Source organism: Scyliorhinus canicula, chromosome 2 (assembly GCF_902713615.1).
Source record: "Scyliorhinus canicula chromosome 2, sScyCan1.1, whole genome shotgun sequence".
NCBI lineage: Eukaryota > Metazoa > Chordata > Chondrichthyes > Carcharhiniformes > Scyliorhinidae > Scyliorhinus > Scyliorhinus canicula.
This window is the reverse complement of record NC_052147.1, coordinates 268,546,633-268,570,441: the sequence shown is the minus strand read 5'-3', so window position 1 is coordinate 268,570,441 and position 23,809 is coordinate 268,546,633. Positions and strand designations below refer to the sequence as shown.

Here is a 23,809-nt window from a genome sequence, read left to right as displayed (position 1 = left end):
GGAACTTTGGTGAAGTGCATCGTGTAGATGGTACTCCCAGCTGCTACTGTTCATCGGTGGTGTAGGGATTGAATGTTTGTGGAAGAGGAAGCAATCGAGCAGGCTGCTTTATCCTTGGTAGTGTTGAACTGAGGACATTCTTGCACTTGAGGGTGTCCAGCGAAGGTTCATCAGACTAATTCCAGGGACGGCTGGACTGACATATGAAGAAAAGGTGAATCAACTGGGCTTGTACGCACTGGAGTTTAGAAGAATAAGAGGGGATCTCATGCAGACAAATAAAATCCTGATGTGACTGGGCAGGCTAGATACGGGAAGAATGTTCCCGATGTTGGGGTCATCCAGAACAAGAAGTCACAGCCGAAGAATAAGGGGTAAGCCTTTCAGGAATGAGATGAGGAATAACTTCTTCTCTCAGAGAGTTGTGAATTTGTAGAACTCACTACCACAAAAAGCTGTTGGAGAAAGGGGTGTGGAGAGAAAGCAGGAGTGGGATGCTGAATTTTCATGGTCAGCCATGATCATACTGAATGGTGGTTCAGGCTCGAAGGACTGAATGGCCTACTCCTGCATCCATTTTCTATGTTTCTATGTTGTTGGAGCTGCAGTCATCCTGGGAAATAGATAGTTTTCCATTACATTCCTGTCTTGTGCCTTGTAAATTTTCATAGAATTTACAGTGCAGAGAGAGGCCATTTGGCCCATTGAGTCTGTACCGGCTCTTGGTAAGAGTGCCCTACTCAACCCCACCGCCTCCACCCTATCCCCATAACCCAGTAACCCCACCTATCCTTTTTGGACACTAAGGGCAATTTAGCATGGCCAATCCACCTAACCTGCACATCTTTGGACTGTGGGAGGAAACCGGAGCACCCGGAGGAAAGTCACGCAGACACGGGGGGAACGTGCAGACTCTGCACAGACAGTGACCCAAGCCGGGAATCGAACCTGGGATGCTGGAGCTGTGAAGCAACTGTGATGACCACAGTGCTACCGTGCTGCCCTCCACTGTGCTACCATGCTGCCTTGTAGGTGGTGAAAGCTTTTGAAGGGGTCAGGAGGTGAGTTACTCATCGTGGGATTCCTAGCCTTTGACCTGCTCTGGTAGCCATAGTATTAATATGGCTAGTCCAGTTCAGTTTCTGAGCAATTGGTTGAATGCGTCCATCTTTTTTTGCATTTTGTTGTATTGTGTCATTGTTATATAAGCAAATGTTACAGAGACCCTGCATTGGGGCTGTTTAGCTCACAGGGCTAATCGCTGGCTTTGAAAGCAGACCAAGGCAAGCCAGCAGCACGGTTCGATTCCCGTAACAGCCTCCCCGAACAGGCGCCGGAATGTGGCGACGAGGGGCTTTTCACAGTAACTTCATTTGAAGCCTACTCGTGACAATAAGCGATTTTCATTTTCATTTTTTCATTTCATTAGCAAGCAGTCATGAGATGAACAACCAGTCTATTTGCTTTTGCACAGTAGCAGTTCGTTCATGGGATGTGGGTGTTGCAGGCTGTGCCAGCATTTATTGGCCATCCCTAATTACCCTTGAGGGGGCAGTTAAGAGTCAACCACATTGCTGTGGGTCTGGAGTCACATGCAGGTCAGACCAGGTGAGAGCGGCAGATTTCTTTCCCTGAAGGACATTAGTGACCCAGATGGATTTTTCCAGCAATCGATCATGGTTTCATGATCATTATTAGATGTTTTTTTAGCAGTGGTGGGATTTGAACCTGGGTCCCCAGAGCATTACTCTGGATTTCCTGAGACAATACCCCAACACCATCACCGCCTCTCATTGACCCGCATCTTGCAATTTTTCCTGACAATACAAAATTAGGCAGGAATAGCTGCAAAGATAAAGGAAAAAAAAGAGAATGCAAAGAGATGTGGATAGATTAAGGCAGGCTGTCCAATTCGTGGCCCGGGGACCAAATGTGACCCTTGAAGGCCCTCTACCCAGCTCCCGGAGCCGGTTTTCAGAATGCCCGTCAAACAGGTAAATTTGAATGGAAAAATCTGCATGGAGTTGTTCCTTCACTCACAGGTCACTCCTTAGCCATGTTAGGGAATTGTGGGTCTTTGGGTTCCCTATCACAGAGGGTTATGGGTGCTACTTCATTGAGCTATTCAATGGATGGATGGACAGACTTTCAGGGAATCAAGGAATGAGAGTGGACAGGAAAGTGGAATGGAGGCCGAAGTCAGTCATGATCATCTTGAGTAGTGGAGCAGGTCCGAAGAGCGGGAGAGACCCCTAGTCAGCCATGCTTGATGCTACTCAAACAATAAGCTTCTGGCAATAGTCTAGTAACCTGTTCTGGGAATTATGAGCGATCGAAACAGAGCAAAGTCTGTGCGGGAAGAGAATTGGAACTTACGTTCTTGCATCCGGAACATTCCCTAATTTCCTTAAAATCATGCCATGTAAACCTTTAACATTCAGAGGAATCAATGGAACAGGAAGACAGGATCAAAGTCGAAAATCAAATGAACATACAGAAACATGTGAATTAGGAGCAGAAGTAGGCCACTCGGCCCCTCGAGTTTACTCTGCCTTTCAATAAGATCATGGCTCATCTGATTGTAACCTTAACTTTACATTCCATTCTACCCCGATAACTTTTCACCCCCTTGTTAATCAAGAATCTATCTAGCTCTACCTTAAAGATATTCAAAGACCCTGCTTCCACTGCCATTTGAGAAAGAAAATTCCAGAGACTCATCACCCTCTATGAGAAAAATACTTTTCCTCAACTCTGACTTAAATACGTAACCTCTTATTTTTAAACAGTGATCACATCCAAACAATTCTTAGGAAGAGTGCCTCTCCTCAGTGATAATGAATGAAATGAAAATCACTTATTGTCACAAGTAGGCTTCAAATGAAGTCACTGTGAAAAGCCCCTAGTCGCCACATTCTGGCGCCTGTTCGGGGAGGCTGGTACGGGAATTGAATCGTGCTGCTGGCCTGCCTTGGTCTGCTTTAAAAGCCAGCGATTTAGCCCTGTGCTAAACCAGCCCCAGGCTGATTTTGAATGGATTAGGAGAGGCAAAAGCACTGGTTTTGTTTAAATTGCAGCCATAGTTTATAATAATAATATTCTTTATTAGTGTCACAAGTAGGCTAACACCTCAATGAAGTCACGGTGAAAATCCCCTTGTCGCCACATTCCGGCAACTGTTCATGTACAGAGAGGGAGAACTCAGAATGTCCAAATTACCTAACAGCACGTCTTTCCGGACTTGTGGGGGGAAACCGGAGCACCCGGGGGAAACGTATGCAGACACAGGGAGAACACGGGCTCTGCACAGACAGTGGCCCAAGCCAGGAATCAAACCTGGGTCCCTGGCATTGTGAAGCAACAGTGTTAACACTGCAATATTGGGTGATGATGGTATCACAGGTTCGGCTTTAATTGGACAAATGACATCAGGCTCACTCTTCTCAGCCAATTCTCTCTTGAAGTTGCCATTAACAATGAGAATTGAAATATTTTGAAAATGTGAAAATACAAAGGCAGATAGAAATGGACGATCGTTACCATCTATTATCATCGTCCACAGAGGGGTGGCACGGACGCACAGCGGTTAGCACTGCTGCCTCACAGCACCAGGGACCTGAGTTCAATTCCTGCCTTGGGTCACTGTTTGTGTGGAGTTTGCATGTTCTCCCAGTGTCTGCGTGGGTTTTGTCCGGATGCTCCATTTTCCTCCCACAGTCCAGAGATGTGTAGGTTAAGTGGATTGGTCATGCTAAATTGCTTCTTAGTGTTCAGGGATGTGCAAGTTAAGTTATGGGGATAGGGTGGGATGGACAGAGGAGTTGAAATGGATTGAATGCTCGTTCAAAGGGTCAGTGCAGACTCGATAGGTCGAATAGCCTCCCTCTCTGCTTTAGGGATCCTATTTTGAATTTTAAGAGGAATATTGAAGGAGTGACCCAATTTCTAACTCCATAGCACGCATAAGCTTGAAGGCATTTGACCGTTTGCACTTATCAAGCTGATGAAAATGAATACTTCTTTTCATTGCTATTCAAGACCAGTAGCATAAACATGAACAGTTGATCAATAGCTTGCGTCTTACCATCTCGTCTGTTCAGCTTTGCAAAGCCGGGGCTGTGACTGCCAGACAACTCAGAGGAGGAATCGAACACCAACTGAGGCAAATCAGACACCAAGTGATCATCACAGTCATCTGCCAGGCAAAGAAAAACATTAGATTTAAATCAATTAGCTGCACAATATGTTTCTGCTATTTGCAAGAGCAGCACAGAATCTTCACAAACCCTTTAGAGACCGAGATGGTTGTCAAACTGAACCAAAATCTGTGCGGTTTATTAGACTATGAGCATATAAATAGCTCTCACACATACAAAAAAATATGGACATGTGTTTATTGACACATTTTCCCCTTTTGGCTGATTTATTTTCAACCCTTCCTTACGTTTTCCCAATACCACCATATCCCACTCCCCTCCACCACACACAGCGTTCCAGGCCAAATTATGGAATCTTGCAGCAGCCTGCTCGCAGTCCACAGTCAATGATACCCTGCAATTAGCTATCGCGAGGTAAATAAGATTGGAGGATGTTAATTCACCTTAATCCTCCCCAAAGTACCATGGGTGGGATTCTCCGTTTCTGAGACTAAGGGCTGAATTCTCCGCAGTCGGGACTCTCCATTATGCCGGCAACCCGGGAGTTTCCTGATGGCGTGGGGCTGCCCCACAATGGGAAACCCCATTGACCAGCCGACGAAACGGAGAATCCCGACAGCGTGAAGCCCGCCCTAAGTGTTGATGCCAATGCAGAATCGTGGACTTTCACGACAGAAAAATTGCTGCCACACCTGGACCAATTCCGCTACTATTAAAGTTACTGTGCCGCGTGGAACACGGGCTGGATTCTCTCAGCCCGCGGCCGGGCCGGAGAATCCCTGCGACCGGCGCAAGTCGCGCTACGCCGCCCCGATGCTGGCTCTGCGGAGAATCGGTGCCATTGGTGCCGGCGTGGTTGGCGTGGCGCCGGTCGGGGGCCCGCCAATTCTCGGCTCAGTATGGGCCGAGCGGCCGTCGTAAAAACGGCGAGTCCCGACGGCGCCGTCCACACCTGCTCTCAGCCGGCTGGAACTCGGCGTGGAAGGGTTGGGGTCCGACCCGGGGGGGGGGGGGGGGGGGGGGGGGGGGGGGGGCGCTCCGATGTGGCCTGGCACGCGATCAGGGCCCACTGATCAGAGGGCCGGCCTCTCTGGCTGGCAGCCTCCTTTCTTCCGCGCCGGCCCCTATAGACCTGCGCCATGTTGCGTCGGGGCCAGCGCTTTGAAGGAAGCCACTGCGCACGCACATGTTGGCGCCGGTGCCACTGCGCATGCGCGGATCCTGCGGCGCCCGGTTCACGCCGAGATCAGCAGGTGGAGTGGCGTGAACCGCTCCAGTGCCGTGCTGGCCCCCTGCAGGGGCCAGAATTGCTGATCCTGAGGCGTCAACACTTAGCCTCAGGATCACAGAATCCCGCCCCCGGTGTGTGATTCGCCGGCCCCGTGATTGACACTTGGCAGGCTGACAAGTTGCAGCAGCATTTTCACATCACACTCCCCACTCACACTTATCCCAGCCAAAAAGATGGCACTGGTTGTGTTGGAGCGTGCTCATACAACTGATGGGTCAGCTGGGGCCAGAGGGCATCCTTGGGATGACACCTATACGACCCATGGCACTAGGTTCAAACTGGGCTGTTAGCAGTGTGTGAAACCTATGACTGCTTTGCTGGTTGCAGCAATGGTGTTCCATGTCCATCCACCTGACCCCTCAGCCCGCCCCCCCGGCCAGCGGCACAACTGTCAGCAAACTATGGCGATGGGCACTTTCTGTCCCTGTGTCTCTCCCTAAGCAGCCGCCATGCCGATTTCATGATTTTTAAAAGTATAAGTGAACCGTGCAGTCAGGAACTCGGCCCACCGGAGGCGGAGAATCACAGAGGCCACAGAAAATACTGGGTTGGGCCCACTAATGATATGCAAACGTGTCTACTGTACGTGCATTCCAGAACGCATTGATGCCGCTGTCGAGATGCTGGAATATTGCGATATGGTGTCAAATCAGCGCCTGCCCCGATTTTGGCGTCTGAACCGATTGTCTGCCCAATCGCCTTTCCTGATTTCGGCGTCGGCTAACGGAAAAATCCCACCCCATGTCTTCATCCAGTGCCGCTCCTTAAGCAGCTCAGCTGAGATAGAGAGCGCATTACATGAAATGGGAGGTGTAGCCATTACCACTTTTTAACAAATTTGTTCAAGGGATCTGGGTGTCGTGGCTGGGCCAGCTTTCATTGCCCATGGCCCTTGAACTGAGGGCATTTAAGAGTCAACCACATTGCTGAGGGTCTGGAGTCGCACGTAGGCCAGACCAGGTGAGGACGGCAGATTTCCTTCCCTGAAATACTTTAGTGAACCAGATGGGTTTTTACAACAATCGGCAATGATCTCATGGTCTTCATTAGACTTTTAATTCAAGATTCTATTGAATTCAAATTTCATAATTTGCCATGATGGGATTCGGTGCCATCTACTGGGTTACTAGTCAAGTGACAATACCCCTTACACCAACACCTCCCCACAGTGCAACATAGCCATTGAGTAAGATGCTGCACCAACAGAACAAGCCAAAAGTGTTTCTTGGTTCACAGCAACAAATTAAACAGTGTTGGCAGAATAAAGAAATAAAATATATTAACGGGTGGCAGGGCACAGTGGCACAGAGGTTAGCACTGACGCCTCACAGAGCTAGGTACCTGGGTTCAATTCCAGCCTTGGGTCCCTCTCTGTGTGAAGTGTGTACGTTCTCCCCGTGTCTGTGTGGGTCTCCTCCAGAAGCTCTGGTTTCCTCCCACAGTCCAAAGTTGTGTGGGCTAGGTGGATTGGCCATGCTAAATCTCCCCTTAGTGACGAAAAGGTTAGGTGGGGTTACAGGGGTAGGGTGGAAGCGCATGTTCGGTAAGATGCTCGTTCAGAGGGTCGGTGAAAACTCGATGGGCCGAATGGCCTCTTACTGTGCTGTAGTGATTCTATGATTGTATTACCGTCTAGTCGGCATTTGTTCAGGGATGTTTTGTTTTCACAATAGGTGAAGCATTTGGCGGAAGTTAGAACATAGATGGATGTCCCCAACAATTGCCCACGTATCCTCCATGAGCATGGAATAACTTAGAAAAACTCACGCTGGGAAAATCACAAAGCTCCCTTCATCTAATATACACTTGAGGAATTCATTAATAACAATGCTCCAAAGTGCTGATGTTTGTCAGATCATAAATATTCACCACACTCACAGCTTCTGTCATGACAGATGGCTTCCAGTGTACACATTCATTCAAAATGGGTAACAGTTTCAAAACAAATTATACTGATTTATTTCATCTGTAAAATGATCTTAAATTGTGTCATCCCATAAAGTAAAACACATTGAGGAGAGTATAAGTATAATGGAAACAAATCGTTTAATTTTGCTCCAGTATGTTGCTTTGTAAAACATTATTTTTTTTAATTTTGTTGTTCATGGGGTGTGGTAGTCGCTGGCTGGGCCAGAATTTATTGCCCATCTCCAGAGGAGGTGAAGGTCAGCAACCACCTTGAACTTCCGCGTCCACATAATTCCCGATATCAAGTTTTATTTTGTTTGATAGAGGAGGTAAGACAGTTAGTTACCTTCCTTCTCCCATTTGCTATACTTCCTCAGGAAACTAAGGAAATTTGGCATGTCCACATTAACCCTTACCAACTTTTACAAGTGCTCGGCCCAGGACCGCAAGAAGCTTCAGAGAGTCGTGAACACTGCCCAGTCCATCACACGAACCTGCCTCCCATCCATTGACTCCATCTACACCTCCCACTGCCTGGGGAAAGCGGGCAGCATAATCAAAGATCCCTCCCACCCGGCTTACTCACTCTTCCAAATTCTTTAATCGGGCAGAAGATACAGACGTCTGAGAACACGCACAAACAGACTAAAAAACGGCTTCTTCCCCACGGTCACCAGACTCCAAAATGACCCTCTTATGGACTGACCTCATTAACACTACACCCTGTATGCTTCATCCGATGCCAGTGCTTATGTAGTTACACTGTATATTTTGTGTTGCCCTACTATGTATTTTCTTTTATTCCATTTTCTTCCCATGTACTTAATGATCTGTTGAGCTGCTCGCAGAAAAATACTTTTCACTGTACCTCGGTACACGTGACAATAAACAAATCCAATCCTATCCAATATTGTAGTCTTATAGAAGTTTGGGGTCAAAGTTTTGATGATGTCCTGGTTTCGCCAGTTTGTGCACATATAATAATAATCTTTATTAGTGTCACACGTAGGTTTAAGTTAAAACTGCAATGAAGTTACGGTGAAAACCCCCTAGTCACCACACTCCGGCGCCTGTTCAGGTACACAGAGGGAGAATTCAGAATGTCCAATTCACCTAACAGGCGCATCTTTGGGGACTTGCTGGAGGAAACCGGAGCACCCAGAGGAAACCCACGCAGACACGGGGAGAATGTGCAAACTCCAACACAGACAGTTACCCAATGTCGGAATAGAACCCAGCTCCCTGGTGCTGTGAGGCAGCAGTGCTAACCACTGTGCCGCCATGCTGCCCCTTGAGGTTTAAGAGAGTTGGAGAGAGAAGGTGCCCCTGTCATGGTGCAGCTTCACTCTCCCACTTACATGAAAAGGCAGCTTTCTGCTTCTCCCACATTGAAGGGTCCTCCAGCAATGAGTGTTTTTCCACTGTCCTGAATTGAGGAGCAAGCTATCCTCTGGTTACTAATTGGCCAATTTTATTCGAAAGTATCATAGCCTGTTCCTCACACAGTGTGGAATTCTAATTGCCGTTCGACCATGATGTTGAGGTTCCGCAAAGAAAATCCTGCCCACCTTTCTGGGGCGGAATTCTCTGAAAATGGGGCCATGTCCCCACGCCCGCGGGAAAACGGGTGAGAATCACTCTGGACTTTCGTAGAGAAATTCCAGAGTGATTCTCCGTTTTGAAGGGGGCTTGCCGAGCCCCGGAGTGCTCCACGCAGCTCCGGCTGCCGATACGGGGCCCTGCACTTCCGGCCATGGGTCTGCACATGTGCGCGGCGCATGCGGCGGCGATGGCCCCGTGCAACATGGTGGACCCACACCGCAGGCCGGCCCCAACAATATAGGCCCCCCCCCCCCCGCCCCGAGATCGCACGCGCACATCGATCAGTGGCACTAAACACAAGCCTGGCCATCATGGAGGACCCCCCAGTGATGGAATCACCCCGCCCCCACCAGGGCGGCGGCGGACCCACTCCGAGCTCCCGCCAGGTGGAACCATAAGTGAACCACGCTGGCGGGAACTCGGCTAGTTGTCGGCGCAGATTCTCCACGGGGGCCTCTTTCAATGGCCCCTGACTGCAGCTGGGTCTACCTTGCAAGCGCGATTTGCGGCGATTCTCCGGTCTTCGGAGAATCGCGGGAGTACCGTTGAACCCAATCGCGGGTCCGACGCCCATTCTCCGTTCCCGCACCGAGCACGATTGCGGCGCGAGCCTCGGAGAATCCAGGCCATGATGTTCTGGTTTTTTTTTCCAATTAAGGGGCAGTTCAACATGGCCAATCCACCTGTCCTGCACATCTTTGGGTTATGGGTTGTGGGCGTGAGACCCATGCAGACACGGGGAGGATGTGCAAATTCCACATGGACAGTGACCCTGGGCTGGATTCGAAACCGGCTCCTCGGCGGCATGATGCATTAGTGCTAGCCATTGCGTCACCGTGCTGTCGTCTGCTGTTTTCTTCTTGTATAAATGGAAATCAATTACCATTTGTACCTTTCTAAGTGAGATTTGATATGGCTTTCTATCTGACAAATAAGTAGCCCAAAATAGTTTAAATTAGAACAAATTTCCTCTGTGTTCTTCGCCTGCCTCTCTCACCCCCTTCTTCATCTGTAGCTCACTTGTAGGTTTTTCTCTGTTGCCCTGGCTTGCCCTGCTGTTTTAACCAGGTGACACCAAGATTGGTGGCATAGTGGACAGTGAAGAAGGCTATTTCAGATTGCAATGGGATCTTGATCAATTGGACCAATGAGCCGCTGAATGGCAGATGGAGTTTAATTTAGATAAATGTGAGGTATTGCATTTTGGTGGCTCGAATCGGGGCAGGACCTACTCAGATATAGGAGTAAAGCTTCATAGCTCCTTGAAGGTGGAGTCACAGGTGGACAGGGTGCTGAAGGAGGCAATAATAATAATCGCTTATTGTCACAAGTAGGCTTCAATGAAGTTACTGTGAAAAGCCCCTAGTCACCACATTCTGGCGCCCATTCGGGGAGGCCGGTGTGGGAATTGAACCCGCGCTGCTGGCCTTGTTCTGCATTACAAGCCAGCTGTTGAGCCCACTGTGCTAAACCAGCCCCAATTGGCATGCTTGGTTTCATTGGTCAGAACATTGAATACAACAGTTGGGGCGCTTTGTTGAAGTTGTACGAGACATTAGTAAGGCCACACTTGGAATACTTTTTCAGTTCTGGTCACCCTATTATAGAAAGCGTATCATTAAACTAGAAAGAGTGCAGAAAAGATTTACTAGGATGCGACCGGGACTTGATGGTTTGAGTTATAAGGAGAGGCTGGATAGACTGGGACTTTTTCCCTGGAGCGTAGGAGGCTTCGGGGTGAACTTATAGACGCCTATAAAATAATGAGAGAATAGATAACTTCAACATATTTTTTAAAAGGTAGGGGAGTCTAAAACCAGAGGGCATAGATTTAAGGTGAGAGGGGAGAGATACAAGAGTCCAGACAGCGCCGGCCCTAGGGTTGCTGGCGCCCCGGGCAAGCTGAACTTCGGCGCCCTTGGGGGGGGGGGGGGGGGGGGGGAGGGGGGGGCGAGGGGGGCGGGACCGAGGGGGGGCGGGGCCGAGGGGGGGGCAGGGTCGAGGGGGGGGGACCGAGGGAGGGGTAGCGGACCGAGGGGGGGGGGAGCGGACCGAGGGGGTGGAGCGGACCGGGGGGGCGGGGGGAGCGGACCGAGGGGGGGGCGGGGGGAGCGGACCGAGGGGGGGGGCGGGGGGAGCGGACCGAGCGGGGGGGGCGGACCGAGCGGGGGGGGGGCGGACCGAGCGGGGGGCGGTCCGAGGGGGGGGGCGGACCAGGGGGGGGGGGGGGCAGCCCTGGGGGAGGGCGGCCACCGCGCATGCGCTGGTTTGCACCAGCCCAACTGCGCATGCGCGGGACCCGAGTCTCTGGCGCCCCCCTAGCACATGGCGCCCCGGGTGACTGCCCGAGTTGCCGGTGCCTTGAGCCGGCCCTGAGTCCAGAGCAGCAATTTTTTCACACAGAGGGTGGTGTGTGTCTGGAATGAGCTGCCAAAGGCAGTAGTAGAGGCGGGTACAATTTTGTCTTTTAAAATAATTCAGACAGTTATATAGGGAATCTGGGTAGAGAGGGACATGGGCCAAATGCAGGCAATTGGGACTAGCTCAGTGGCAGAAACTGGGCGGCATGGAAAACTTGGACCGAAGGGCCGATCTTCATGCTGTAAACCTCTATAACTCTATTATCACCATTTACATTCCTTTTGTCTTTTTCCCCACAATGCCTTTGCCAATCTCCATCTCTCACTGGCCCCCTATGCAGCCCCACTGCTCCAGGCTTTCCCTCGCAACAATATAAATCTCATCCTATTTCCAATTCTTTCCAGCTTTGATAAAGAGCCGTCCAGACTCGAAAAGCGAGCTCCGTTCTCTCTCCACAGATACTTCCGACCCACTGAGATGCTCCAGTATTTTCTGCTTTTGTTTCAGATTTCAGCATTGGCAGTAATTTACTTTTATCTCTGCTTTTATTTTTCTGTCTTAACTAAACCTCACCTTTTCAAGCAAGCTTCCCACCACCCCCTATAACTGTCCCACCATGGCTCATTGTCATCACTTTTCCCGGTTTTCCCCCAGCATCGCACCCTGACCTCGCACTTTGAAATATCTCCTAACATAGAATCATGGAATTTACAGTGTAGAAGGAGGCCATTCAGCCCATTGCGTCTGCACTGACCCTTGGAAAGAGCACCCCACTTAAGCCCACAACTCACCCCTGCCCCATAATCCTGTAATCCTACCTAACCTTTTTGGACACTAAGGGAAATTTAGTATGGCCAATCCCCGTAACCTTTTTTTTTAGAACATACAGTGCAGAAGGAGGCCATTCAGCCCATCGAGACTGCACCAATCCACTTAAGCCCTCTCCCTGTAACCCAATCACCCCTCCTAACCTTTTGTTCACTAAGGGCAATTTATCATGGCCAATCCACCTAACCTGCACGTCTTTGGAATATGGGAGGAAACCGGAGCACCCGGAGGAAACCCACGCAGACACGGGGAGAACGTGCAGACTCCACACAGACAGTGACCTAAGCCAGGAATCAAATCCGGGTCCCTGGCGCTGTGAAGCAACTGTGCTAACCACTGTGCTACCCTATCATTACCTTGGCAACGGTGAATATGTCAAATCCCGCATGGTAGAAATGCAAATTTCTACAAAATTTATACGGGGTCTGTCATTTTATTCGAATCTCACTTTTTTGAGGGCCATGAACAATCCAGCACGAATTCATAGAGTCAAAAGAAATAACTCTATTTACATTACATGTACACAGCAGCAGCAGTAGCACTTCCCGACTGCTTTACTCCTCCAGCTAGTAACATTGGTCAGCTTTATTTATGCAGATGATACTGCTAATGGTTTCTCCGCACCCCTCATTGGAGGAGCTCGTACTCAGGATACCCAATTGTCCCCAGCCAATAGTATTCAGGCAGGTTTTAGCGCCCACTTTGTGTCACTTACCACTCAGTGGCATGGCATTCCAAGTCATGTGGCACCACCATCGTGGGAATCACATCGAGAATCAATGGACTTAATTTCAGACTGGGACATGAAAGTCGAGGGCAAGCCTGTCAGTGCTCGGCCAGCTCATCCCGCAGCCATTTAGTGGCCACCCAGCCTTTATTGGCATGAGGCTGGCATTCCGGCCGCAATGAAAGTGTATGTCCCATGTGTGAGAGAGCCAGGAATCTGACCCTGCCGTCATAATATACATCTATGCACATAATGGAGTGCAGACAGGCAGTGATTGACACACAGGATGACCAGTCAGCACACAGAACAGAGCAGCCAACCACCAGACAGGACACGACCACTATAAGGACAGGACACTATACAGGGGCTGGTTTAGCTCACAAGGCTAAATCGCTGGCTTTTAAAGCAGACCAAGCAGGCCAGCAGCACGGTTCGATTCCCGTACCAGCCTCCCCGGACAGGCGCCAGAATGTGGCGACTAGGGGCTTTTCACAGTAACTTCATTGAAGCCTACTCGTGACAATAAGCGATTTTCATTTCATTTTAGGGGCTGTTTAGCTCACAGGGCTAATCGCTGGCTTTGAAAGCAGACCAAGGCAAGCCAGCAGCACGGTTCGATTCCCGTAACAGCCTCCCCGAACAGGCGCCGGAATGTGGCGACTAGGGGCTTTTCACAGTAACTTCATTTGAAGCCTACACATGACAATAAGCGATTTTCATTTCATTTTCATAAAGCCAGAGGGCACCAGGTTTCCCGCTCTCTCGGGACCCAGCCTCTGAGACAGTCAGAGTTCGTGAGCATAGCCAGTGCAAACACCATGTGGTAGCTAGTAAATCTTGTCAGGCTAGTATCAGGTCTCCAGTCAAGTCAGCATAGTGTCAACCCACAGTTGAACATGTATAATCATTTAGATGTTAAATAAAATCGTGTTGCATCTCATCAAGTGTTGGAAGTCTGTCTCTCGCTACACTGCATCAAGTGCAGTCCATATAGACCCAGCCTGCCCAACACATCACCTGCTGCCTGCCAATCTCGATCGTGCTGTGGGAGGAGTGGTAAGGCGCAGAGGGGAGTAGATGCGGAGGCCGTGAGGACCACAGAGGAATGATTCACCTGGCTGACGGGAGACCCCACTGAAACGAAAGAGAAAATGCTGGAAAATCTCAACAGGTCTGGCAGCATCTGTAGGGAGAGAAAAGTCATTGGACTCGAAACGTTAGGTCTTTTCTCTCCCTACAGATGCTGCCAGACCTGCTGAGATTTTCCAGCATTTTCTCTTTCGTTTCAGATTCCAGCATCTGAAGTAATTTTCTTTTATCCGGAGTCCACACCGAGTTGTAACAAATCAATCAAAGGAATTATTTACAGGGTTTCATTGTCGTACCCAACCAAATCTGAGCAGGCCGGTTCCAACCAGGCCAACCTTACGTACAATGCTAATTGAGCTTCCCCTACTCCCTTAGCGGGGAAGCCCGCATTCCGCAAGCGACACAGGAAATACAATCGTTCCCACCCTGTGAATCCAGCGCGGGTGCAAGTTGTGACGGTTCCCTCCACGAAGCTGGATCTTAGAGAAGCCCATCAATAGCAACCCGTTCTCCCATTCGGCGAAACCCATGAGCTCTGGCAGCTCTCTGCTGCTGGGGAGTGGAGGCAGAAAGAAGCTCTGGGGCAGTTCTCAGCTCAGTGAAGCTGAAGTGAAGCTTGTTTGCTCTGTGAAGCAGGTAGTTGGGGAAAAGAGAAGCCTGTGGTGAGCAGTGGGTGTCTGCTTAGTAGAGCTGGATAAGGGATGGTGCAGTTGGTTAGGTAGGAGAGTGCAGACAGGCAAACCCGGTGGGAAGTCCATCTCGGATGAAGCGGTTGAGTAGCTGGGAGGTGAGCAGCCATTGGCGCAGTCTGAGCTGGAGTCCGATTGTCTGAAAACTCATTGCAGGCATAAGAAGCAAGTGGTCTTCCAGGCTGAGTGGGAGCTGCTGTTGAGGGAAAGAGGAGAATAGAAGATCCTAAAAGAAGAGGATCTAAAATCCCTCATGAAGAAGCCGGAGTTTTAAAGATTTGTTGAGACTCAGTGATGACTGACATTTGCGTGGGTATCTGTGAAATTTGTGGAATTTGTCTTAATTGTGAATGCTATTTAATGCACAGTTTGTGCTGTGTACAAACACAGCTTACCTGTTAACTCATGTGCACTACATGTTAATTCTGGATGTTAGAATATAGGATAAATATACTTTTGCTTTGCTAATTCTTCGTTTACCTAGCTTTGACAAAGAGTCATCTGGACTCATAGAACATAGAACATACAGTGCAGAAGGAGGCCATTTGGCCCATCGAGTCTGCACCGACCCACTTAAGCCCTCACTTCCACCCTATCTCCGTAACCCAATAACCCCTCCGAATTGTTTTGGACACTAAGGGCAATTTATCATGGGCAATCCACCTAACCTGCACGTCTTTGGACTGTGGGAGGAAACCGGAGCACCCAGAGGAAACCCACGCAGACACGGGGAGAACGTGCAGACTCCGCACAGACAGTGACCTAGCGGGGAAATCGAACCTGGGACCCTGGCGCTGTGAAGTAACAGTGCTAGCCACTTGCGCTACCGTGCTACCCTCAAAACGTTACCTCTCTTTTCTCCCTACAGATGCAGCCAGACCTGCTGAGATTTTCCAGCATTTTCTCTTTGGTTTCAGATGCCAGCTTCCGCAATAATTTGCTTTTATCTTCTTTTACCTGACTGGTTGCTCACCGCTGGTCTCCCCAGCTGGGGGCTGGTTTAGCTCACCAGGCTAAATCGCTGGCTTTTAAAGCAGACCAAGCAGGCCAGCAGCACGGTTCGATTCCCGTACCAGCCTCCCCGGACAGGCGCCGGAATGTGGCGACTAGGGGCTTTTCACGGTAACTTCATTGAAGCCTACTTGTGACAATAAGCGATTTTCATTTCATTTCATTTCAGCTGCAAGGACAATCTCAGTGTCAGCGGGTAGAGCCCTTGGATGACCGTTCATTGGCAAATTGTGGGCTTGATTGGCCCAGGGCAAGTAGGAAGATCCATACTTGCCAAGTTGTAGGTAAAAAAGATTGTAGTAATAATAATAATAATAATCATTTATTGTCACAAGTAGGCTTCAGGTGGACTGGCCATGGCGCCCAATTTTATACCCCAGCCCCTCTTAGAACCCAGCCTCGGGAGGAATGCAAAGTTCCTGCCAATCACTTTATTTGAATTATGGGTCTGTCACAGCAGCCCACAGGTGGACTGAATGATGAGTTTGTTTGCCTTCTTGTTTTCAAATGAATTGCTTTTTTTGAATCGATTTAAGATTAGATGCTTCAGCTTCAGATTCAGCACCTCATTAACACATCAATTGATTTTCACTCTCGATGCTTATGATATTATCTGAGCCAATGAATGTATTCCTTCCTGGCCAGATAACATCGGCAATAGTACCTGTAAATTGTCTTATTTTATATTTAATGAGTGTGTTCCATGAGTATTGGTAGAGGAAAATAGAAAAAAAAAACGATTGCTTTCTAATCTTGCAGATGGGGAAAGACTTGCACTTCAGGCTTATGTTATGGACAGGGAGAGATATTGGGCGCGACCTAATGAATAAAATAACAGAGACCATTCTGGGTGGGATTAGAGGGTCCTTTCCCTACTCTACGATCCTGCTATCTAACTACCAAGGCCGCCCTCAATCGCATTTACTGGACTGAGGAGCACCGCTTCTCAATGAAGGAAGAGATTGGGGTGCCATTTTCAAATGGTGCCCAGACCCCACCCCCCCCCCCCCCCCACTCCCCGCACGTGCGACCACCAGATCCTCTCAACACCCCAACTCAAGAGGCCCTCAAGCCCCCAGCACTCCACCTCATAGGGCAGGGCACCCCCGAGCCCGATCACCTGCATGGACAAAATGGCACCTGGGCACCTTGCCAGTGCCAGCCTGTGACATTGGCAGTACAATGCCAGCCTGACAGTGCCACGTGGAAATCCTGGCAGTGTTGGACTGGCATCCAGTCTCCTGGGAGAACCTGCCCAAAGTATTTTTTTTCCTGGTCCCCATTTGTGCAGACAGTGCTAAACGGCGCCTGACAGGGGTCTCCTTTGCGAGGCTAGTAGATCCTGGGAGCCAGTTAGATCAGAGACTGGCACAATTAAGTGAGCACTTAACTCTGCTAGTCAGTGTCACGTCCATAGTAGACGGGATGCAGATCGCAAAGTCTTATTAGATTTCGCGAGGTGTAACGAACAGCGGGAATCCCGGAAGAGGCCTCTTGCGGGATATTCCGGCCGTGTCCCACCCCGATTCCGGTAAGTTACGCCCAATGATATGGGGCAGGATTCTCTCAGCCCAGGCCAGGCTGGAGAATCGCTGGGGCGCACGCAAATCGCACAACGCCGCACCAACGCCGGTCCACGGAGAATCGGCGCCCTTGGCGCCGGCGTGGTCAGCACAGCGTCGGTTGGGGGCCACTCTACACAGCCCCACGCGGTGATTCTCCGGCCGGGTTGGGCCGAGGGGCCACGTAAAAAACAAATCCCACCGCCGCCATCCATGTGTGCTCTTACCCGGCGGGACTTCTGCATGCATGCATCCGGCGGCAACAGGGTGGGGGGGGGGGAGTGGGATCCCCACCCCGGGGGGTGGGCCTCAGCTGTGGCCTATCCCGGGATCGGGGCCTACTGATCGGCAGGCTGGCCTCTCGGGCTGGGGTCCTCTTTTGTTCTGCGGCGGCCCCTGTAGCCCTACGCCATGTTGCGTCGGGGCCGACGCGGAGAAGGGAGCACTGCGCATGCGCGCAATCGCGCCAGACCCACTGTGCATGCGCGCATTGGCGCCAGTCCCACTGCGCATGCACAGACCCGCGGCGCCCATCTGACGCCGGGATCGGCAGCTGGAGTGGCATGGGTCGCTCCAGTGCCGTGCTGGCCCCCTGTAGAGTCAGAATCGCTGCTCCTGAGCGCATGTTGATGCCGTCGATAAACACGACGGCGTTTACAACGGCGTCAACACTTAGCCTCAGGATCAGAGAATCCCACGCAAGATTTCCCCTTTTGCTCACCTCTCAGCTGACCGCAATAAGATGTATTTATGAAAAGGAATACTGTGATTTTAAAGGACAGACATGAAACACACTTTCTTGTGAGTTTTTAAATCAAGAGAAGGGATAATCATTTTATTTCCCACAGTACTCGGAATGTAACACCATCAAACACACACTTCTCACACATACCACACACACACAAAAAACATTCACACACACACACACAGGAAAAGATCATCTTTTTAAAAAATAAATTTAAAGTACCCAATTCTTTTTTTTCCCAACTAAGGAGCAATTTAGAGTGGCCAATCCACCTACCCTGCACATCTTTGGGTTGTGGGGGTGAGACCCACGCTGACATGGGGACAATGTGCAAACTCCACACGGACAGTGACCCGGGGCTGGGATCGAACGCAGGTTCTCGGTACCATGAGGCAGTAGTGCTAACCACTATGCCACCGTGCTGCCCTCGAAAAGATTATTTCTCAATATGTAACAGACATGCAACTACGTTTACTGAAAGGATAAACCAAATAGCTCACTTATTTAAACATTGCAGGCTTGAAGCATTCTCTCTTAGGTCAATCAACACAGTGGAGGTTGGAATTTTCTGGCTGTTTCAGACAGAATCGTGGCTTAAAATATCACTTAATTCTGCCGACGCTAGATCTCACCTGCTCCCAGGGTCTACTGGCCTCGGCGTGGAGACTCCAGCCAGGCACCATTTAGCACTGGCCCCCCCAAAGAGCGATGAGGGAGAAAATTACTTTGGGCAGGGGGGGTGGTCTTCCCCCTGTCGGAGGCCCCTGGGTGGTTGGTATCTGGGCAGGGTGGCACCCTGGCACTGCTGATGTAACAATTTATAATTCTGCAGGTAAGGTAGCCCTTTCACTCGCTGCGGTGGCTTGCTTTTTGAGAAAGGGTTTAATCTTGTACTGGACTAGAGATGGTTTCCCCATGGTCCTCATATCCCAGATTGGCTCATTGGCCTGCTCTCCTGGAATAATGAGATGTTGGCTATTTTCAGCCAGTTTCAGTCATATGACAATGTAAGTGATTCAAGATTATAAGCCAATGTCATGTAATGGGGAATGAATGCCAGGCATTTACAGCTTCTGTGGATCAAAGATTCCTTCACACCCACTCTGTTAGATTTTAACTTTGCAGGCATCAAGTCTGGGGGAACAATTACATTTGAGTTGGTGTAAATTCTCCAAGTGCTCGAGGTGTATCCTGATTCTCTTTCACAGAAGATTGTCCACAAGCACAGTTACATTTTAATGTCTCTACAGAGACATGTTCAGACATGAGGTGAGCCTTGTCTATTTCGAAGCCACAAAAGAAGTCACCTGACCCCCCTGGAGTACAATTCGTGAAGGCAAATTGTCTGTGCCGCTTTTTAAAATCAAGGTAGAGCGTCCACCTTCTGAATAAGTTTAATGGGCATCGGACATGACTGTGACATCTGCAGTACACCAGTTACCAATGTCTGGGGAATCCATTAAGTTTTGCTTTCCTTTGCTATCAGTCCTTAAACAGCAAGACACAATTTTTAAAAAAACACACTGGGAAAGAAAGATAGGCTGTTGAAATTTCTTGTTCAACTACATTGTGCAGTTTAGATTTCCATAATTGATTAAAGATATTGAGAATTAACAGCAGGATAATTGCTTCAGATATCCCGAAAAATAGGAGATCTCAATTCCCGACCTGAGGGGTGGGATTTTCATCCCAATTATGGGATGGGAATGGAGACGGATGATCAGGTAATTTTGTCGGCTGGCCAGCCTACCAATTTCCTGGCAAACTCATGCATTTAGGCCATTTCCTGGATGTGGGTTTGAGTATGGTTTGGCAACCTGCCTGACTCGCTGTAGCAGGTGGGAGCTGGTAGACAGCAGTGTGATCCACAGCAACCACCTCTGCTGTAAATGTCTCGCTGGCCTGCCCTTATGCAATAATGAGATATTGGATATTTCCGGCCAGTTTCATTCATGCGAGAGTACCTTTAAGAAATGGGCGTTTATCAAATAGCTGCAGAGATGTCATAGTGTGGGTGGAGCTGGGCTGTCTGTCTGTTTTACTTTCGCTTTGAGCTGACAGCTACAGGGCGTGTTTAGTTTCGTTGTTCAGATTTGGAGCTGCACCCAGGAAAACCAGGTGCAATTCTGATCTCTCTCTGCATGAAAGGAATGTCTTCAAATCACTTGCTAATTTAAAAGTGATAGCTGCTCTCAGTGGAGAATTTAAACCTGACGTTCGGGGCAGCACGGTAGCATGGTGGTTAGCATAAATGCTTCACAGCTCCAGGGTCCCAGGTTCGGATCCCGGCTGGGTCACTCTGTGCGGAGTCTGCATGTCCTCCCCGTGTGTGCGTGGGTTTCCCCCGGGTGCTCCGGTTTCCTCCCACAGTCCAAAGATGTGCGGGTTAGGTGGATTGGCCATGCTAAATTGCCCGTAGTGTCCTTAAAAGTAAGGTTGGGGGGGAGGGGGGTTGTTGGGTTACGGGTATAGGGTGGATACGTGGGTTTGAGTAGGGTGATCATTGCTCGGCACAACATCGAGGGCCGAAGGGCCTGTTCTGTGCTGTACTGTTCTATGTTCTATGTCTGTGCTGAAGAGAGTATTTGTCTTATGGATGTTGAACGAAAGATTAAGGGTTACTTATAGAGTACTATATTCTTTGGGGGAAGTATTTGAGTTGATAGTTGCTAAGATGTTTATTCTGTGTGTTTAAAAATGTTAACTGTATTCATAGAATAAACATTGTTTTTGTTTAAAAATACTCTTAGTTCTCTGATGCATCACACCTGTAAAGTGGGCCCTTGTGCTCCTCATAACCAAAATCTATTCAAAGTTGTGGGTCAGGTGAACTCCATGATTCACTTTGGGGTTCTCTAAGCCCTGGCCCGTAATACAATGCTCAAGGAATCTCGGCTCTGACTTGATGAACCGGTGTCTGAGCTTCAGACACTGTGATGCATCACTGTGATATAGAACATAGAACAGTACAGCACAGAACAGGCCCTTCGGCCCTCGATGTTGTGCCAAGTGATGTTTTGTTCCAGGAGACACACCTCTTCTCTTAGGCTAAGCACCTCAGATTTTCATAGGCATTCATAGAATTTACAGTGCATAAGGAGGCCATTCGGCCCATCGAGTCTGCACCGGCTCTTGGAAAGAGCACCCTACCCAAGGTCAACACCTCCACCCTATTCCCATAACCCAGTAACCCCACCCAACACTAAGGGCAGTGACTTCAGAAATATGAGCAAACTGATCATAGCACCATGGGGCAGGGAGCCATTCAAGGAATGCAGTTGTAACAGCAGACAGTATAGCTAGGGAGGTTTAGCACGGTTCTCTGTAGCTGAGAGCTTCTGTTGCCTGCCTGGTGCCTCGGTGAAAGACATATTAATACTGGAGAGGAAACTGGATTGGGAGGAGAAGGATCCTGTGTTTTGGTCTCTGTGTGTAACCATGATGGAGGTAGGACGAAGAAAGAGGTCCCACTGAGGAGGTTTGGATAGCTGGGGACCAAGCTAAAAAGCAGAAACACAATTACCTGAGTCACAAGAAAATTGCCATAGAGCAAATAAGGTCAGAGAGTTGGATGTGTGGAAGATGGATGTGGGAGAAATGGGTTTTGATTCATGGGGCACTGCCAGCAGTACTGGGGAAAGTGGGAGCCGTACCTTTGGGGTGGCCTCCACCTTATCCATGCTGGCAATAGTAGTGGTGAATTGCATAACTAGAGCTGTAGAGACGGCTTTAACATTCCAAATCTCCCTCATGTGAACCCTCCACCCATCATCATATTCATCTTAAAGAGAAATGACAAGGCAATGGTGCCAGGAAAACGATGCAGGTAATGATAACCAAAGTGTGCCAGGAAGGGACAGAGTGTATAATCATAAGAGTGCAGCAGCAAATAAGGTCAGAGTAGGGGAAAAATAATAAAACTATAGCATTAAAGGATTTTTGTATGAATGCGTACATTGTTTGTAAGAAGAAGAATGAATGGATCACACAAATAGAAACAACTAAGTATGATCTGATCATCGTTATAGAGACATGGGGCAAGATTTGCCCCGATATCAGCAAAAGTCAATATTGGGTGGGAAAATTAGCATTGAAGCTGACACGGTGGCTTTCTCTGCCATTTAGTCTGTGACAGAGAAAGAAAACTTCAAGTATCAGGTCCTGCGACGTATCACTGATGGGGTGGCCTCTGATTGGCCCGCCTTACCAGCAACATGGAAACGCAAGGATTGGATACCATTTTTATAGGGTGCCCCAGTGTACAGTGATCAAACCAGTTAACCCTGGAATCCTCCCTACCCCCTCCACCCTGGCACCCTCCCAAGCAGTGCCAGGGGGTAACCTGACAGTGCCAGGGACTCCTAGGTAGTGCTAGAGGATGCCTGAATAGTGCTCACGCAGTGCCAGGGAGGGTACCCAGGCAGGATCCTCTCTCCACTGAGCGCTGCATCTGGGATCCCTATTCACCAGGGAATCCAGTCAATCTTCACGGCGTTCTTCCATCACACTGACGTGGATGGACTTTTTTAATGGGGAAGTGGTGGGGCATGATTTTGGCTTAGCAGGCGGATAATAAGATGACAGTAAATGAATTTAAATGAGGTTCCTGGCAGAAACGTGCCCCATATCTGACAGGGTTGGGGGACAAACTTATCACGTGTTTATGCTGGTGTAAAATGTGACTTTGCGCTCCTCATGATATTTTCCACTGCCGTTGCCAAATCAACCTGAAACAAATGGGGGGGGGGGGGGGGGGGGGGGGGGGAATCCCAAGCAGGGTTTGCAAAGAGATCATAGCTGGACCCTAAATATTCAAGGGTATTTACATTTGTCAGGAAACAAAAAGGAAAAGGAGGTGGTGGGATCATTAGGTTAAGAAAGGATGAGTTCAGTACAGAGTGAGAAAGATCTTGGTTTGGCAGCTCAAAACATAGATTCTGTTTGGGTGGCAAAAAGGAATAATCAAGGAAAGAAGACACAGGTGGGAATGGTTGATAGGCCCTGTAGCAGCAGTTACACTGTAGGAAAGAGTATAAATCAAGAAATAATGGGGGCCTGTAAGTAAAATACTGCAATAAACATAAGGGGTTTTAATCTTCACATGCATTGCTCAAATCAAATTGGAAAAAGTAGCCTGGAAGATGATTGCATCGATTATAATTGGGACAGTTTCTTAGAACAATACATTCTGGAACCAACTATTTTAGACCTGGTAATGTGCAATGAGGCAGGACTAATTAATGACATCCTCGTCGAGAATCTTCTATGTATCAGTGATCATAGCATAGAATTCCACATTCAGAGTGAGAAATTTGGGCCTGAAACTACCTTCTTAAACAAAGGTACAAAGATAGAGTTGGTAAAGTGGACTGAGAAAACAGGTTAAAAGGAAGATAAACAGTGACAAAAATTAAAAGCGCTATTTCATAACTCTCATCAAAAATATATTCCATTGAGAAAGCAAGACTCTACGAGAAGAATATACCATCCATTGTTAACTAAGGAGGTTGAAAATGATACAAAATTGAAGGAAAAGATGTACAATGGGCACGATTCCCGCCCCGCCATGTCCCAAATTCTCCGCCACCAGAGATTCAGCGGGGGAGGGAATCGCGCCGCGCCGGTCGGCGGGCCCCCCCCGGGCGATTCTCCGGCCCACAATGGGCCGAAGTCCCGTCGCTGTCAACCCTCTCCCGCCGGCGTGGATCAAACCACCTACCTTACCGGCAGGAGCAGGCGGCGCGGGCGGGCTCCGGGGTCCTGGGGGAGGCGCAGGGCGATCTGGACCCGGGGCTGCCCCCACGATGGCCTGGCCCGCGATCGGGGCCCACCGATCGGC

The 23,809-nt window shown here is 49.3% G+C and overlaps 1 protein-coding gene across 2 annotated transcripts in view; it reads right to left on the bottom strand.

The window, feature by feature from the left end:
* LOC119962139 (contactin-associated protein-like 5) overlaps window positions 1-23,809 on the bottom strand; it is a 1,052,391-nt gene that overhangs the window by 879,183 nt on the left and 149,399 nt on the right. For both annotated transcript variants that reach the window (XM_038790062.1, XM_038790063.1), the window contains exon 2: window positions 4,085-4,195. In XM_038790062.1, coding sequence (XP_038645990.1) covers window positions 4,085-4,195 — 111 coding nt within the window. The remainder of the gene's footprint in view (window positions 1-4,084; window positions 4,196-23,809) is intronic.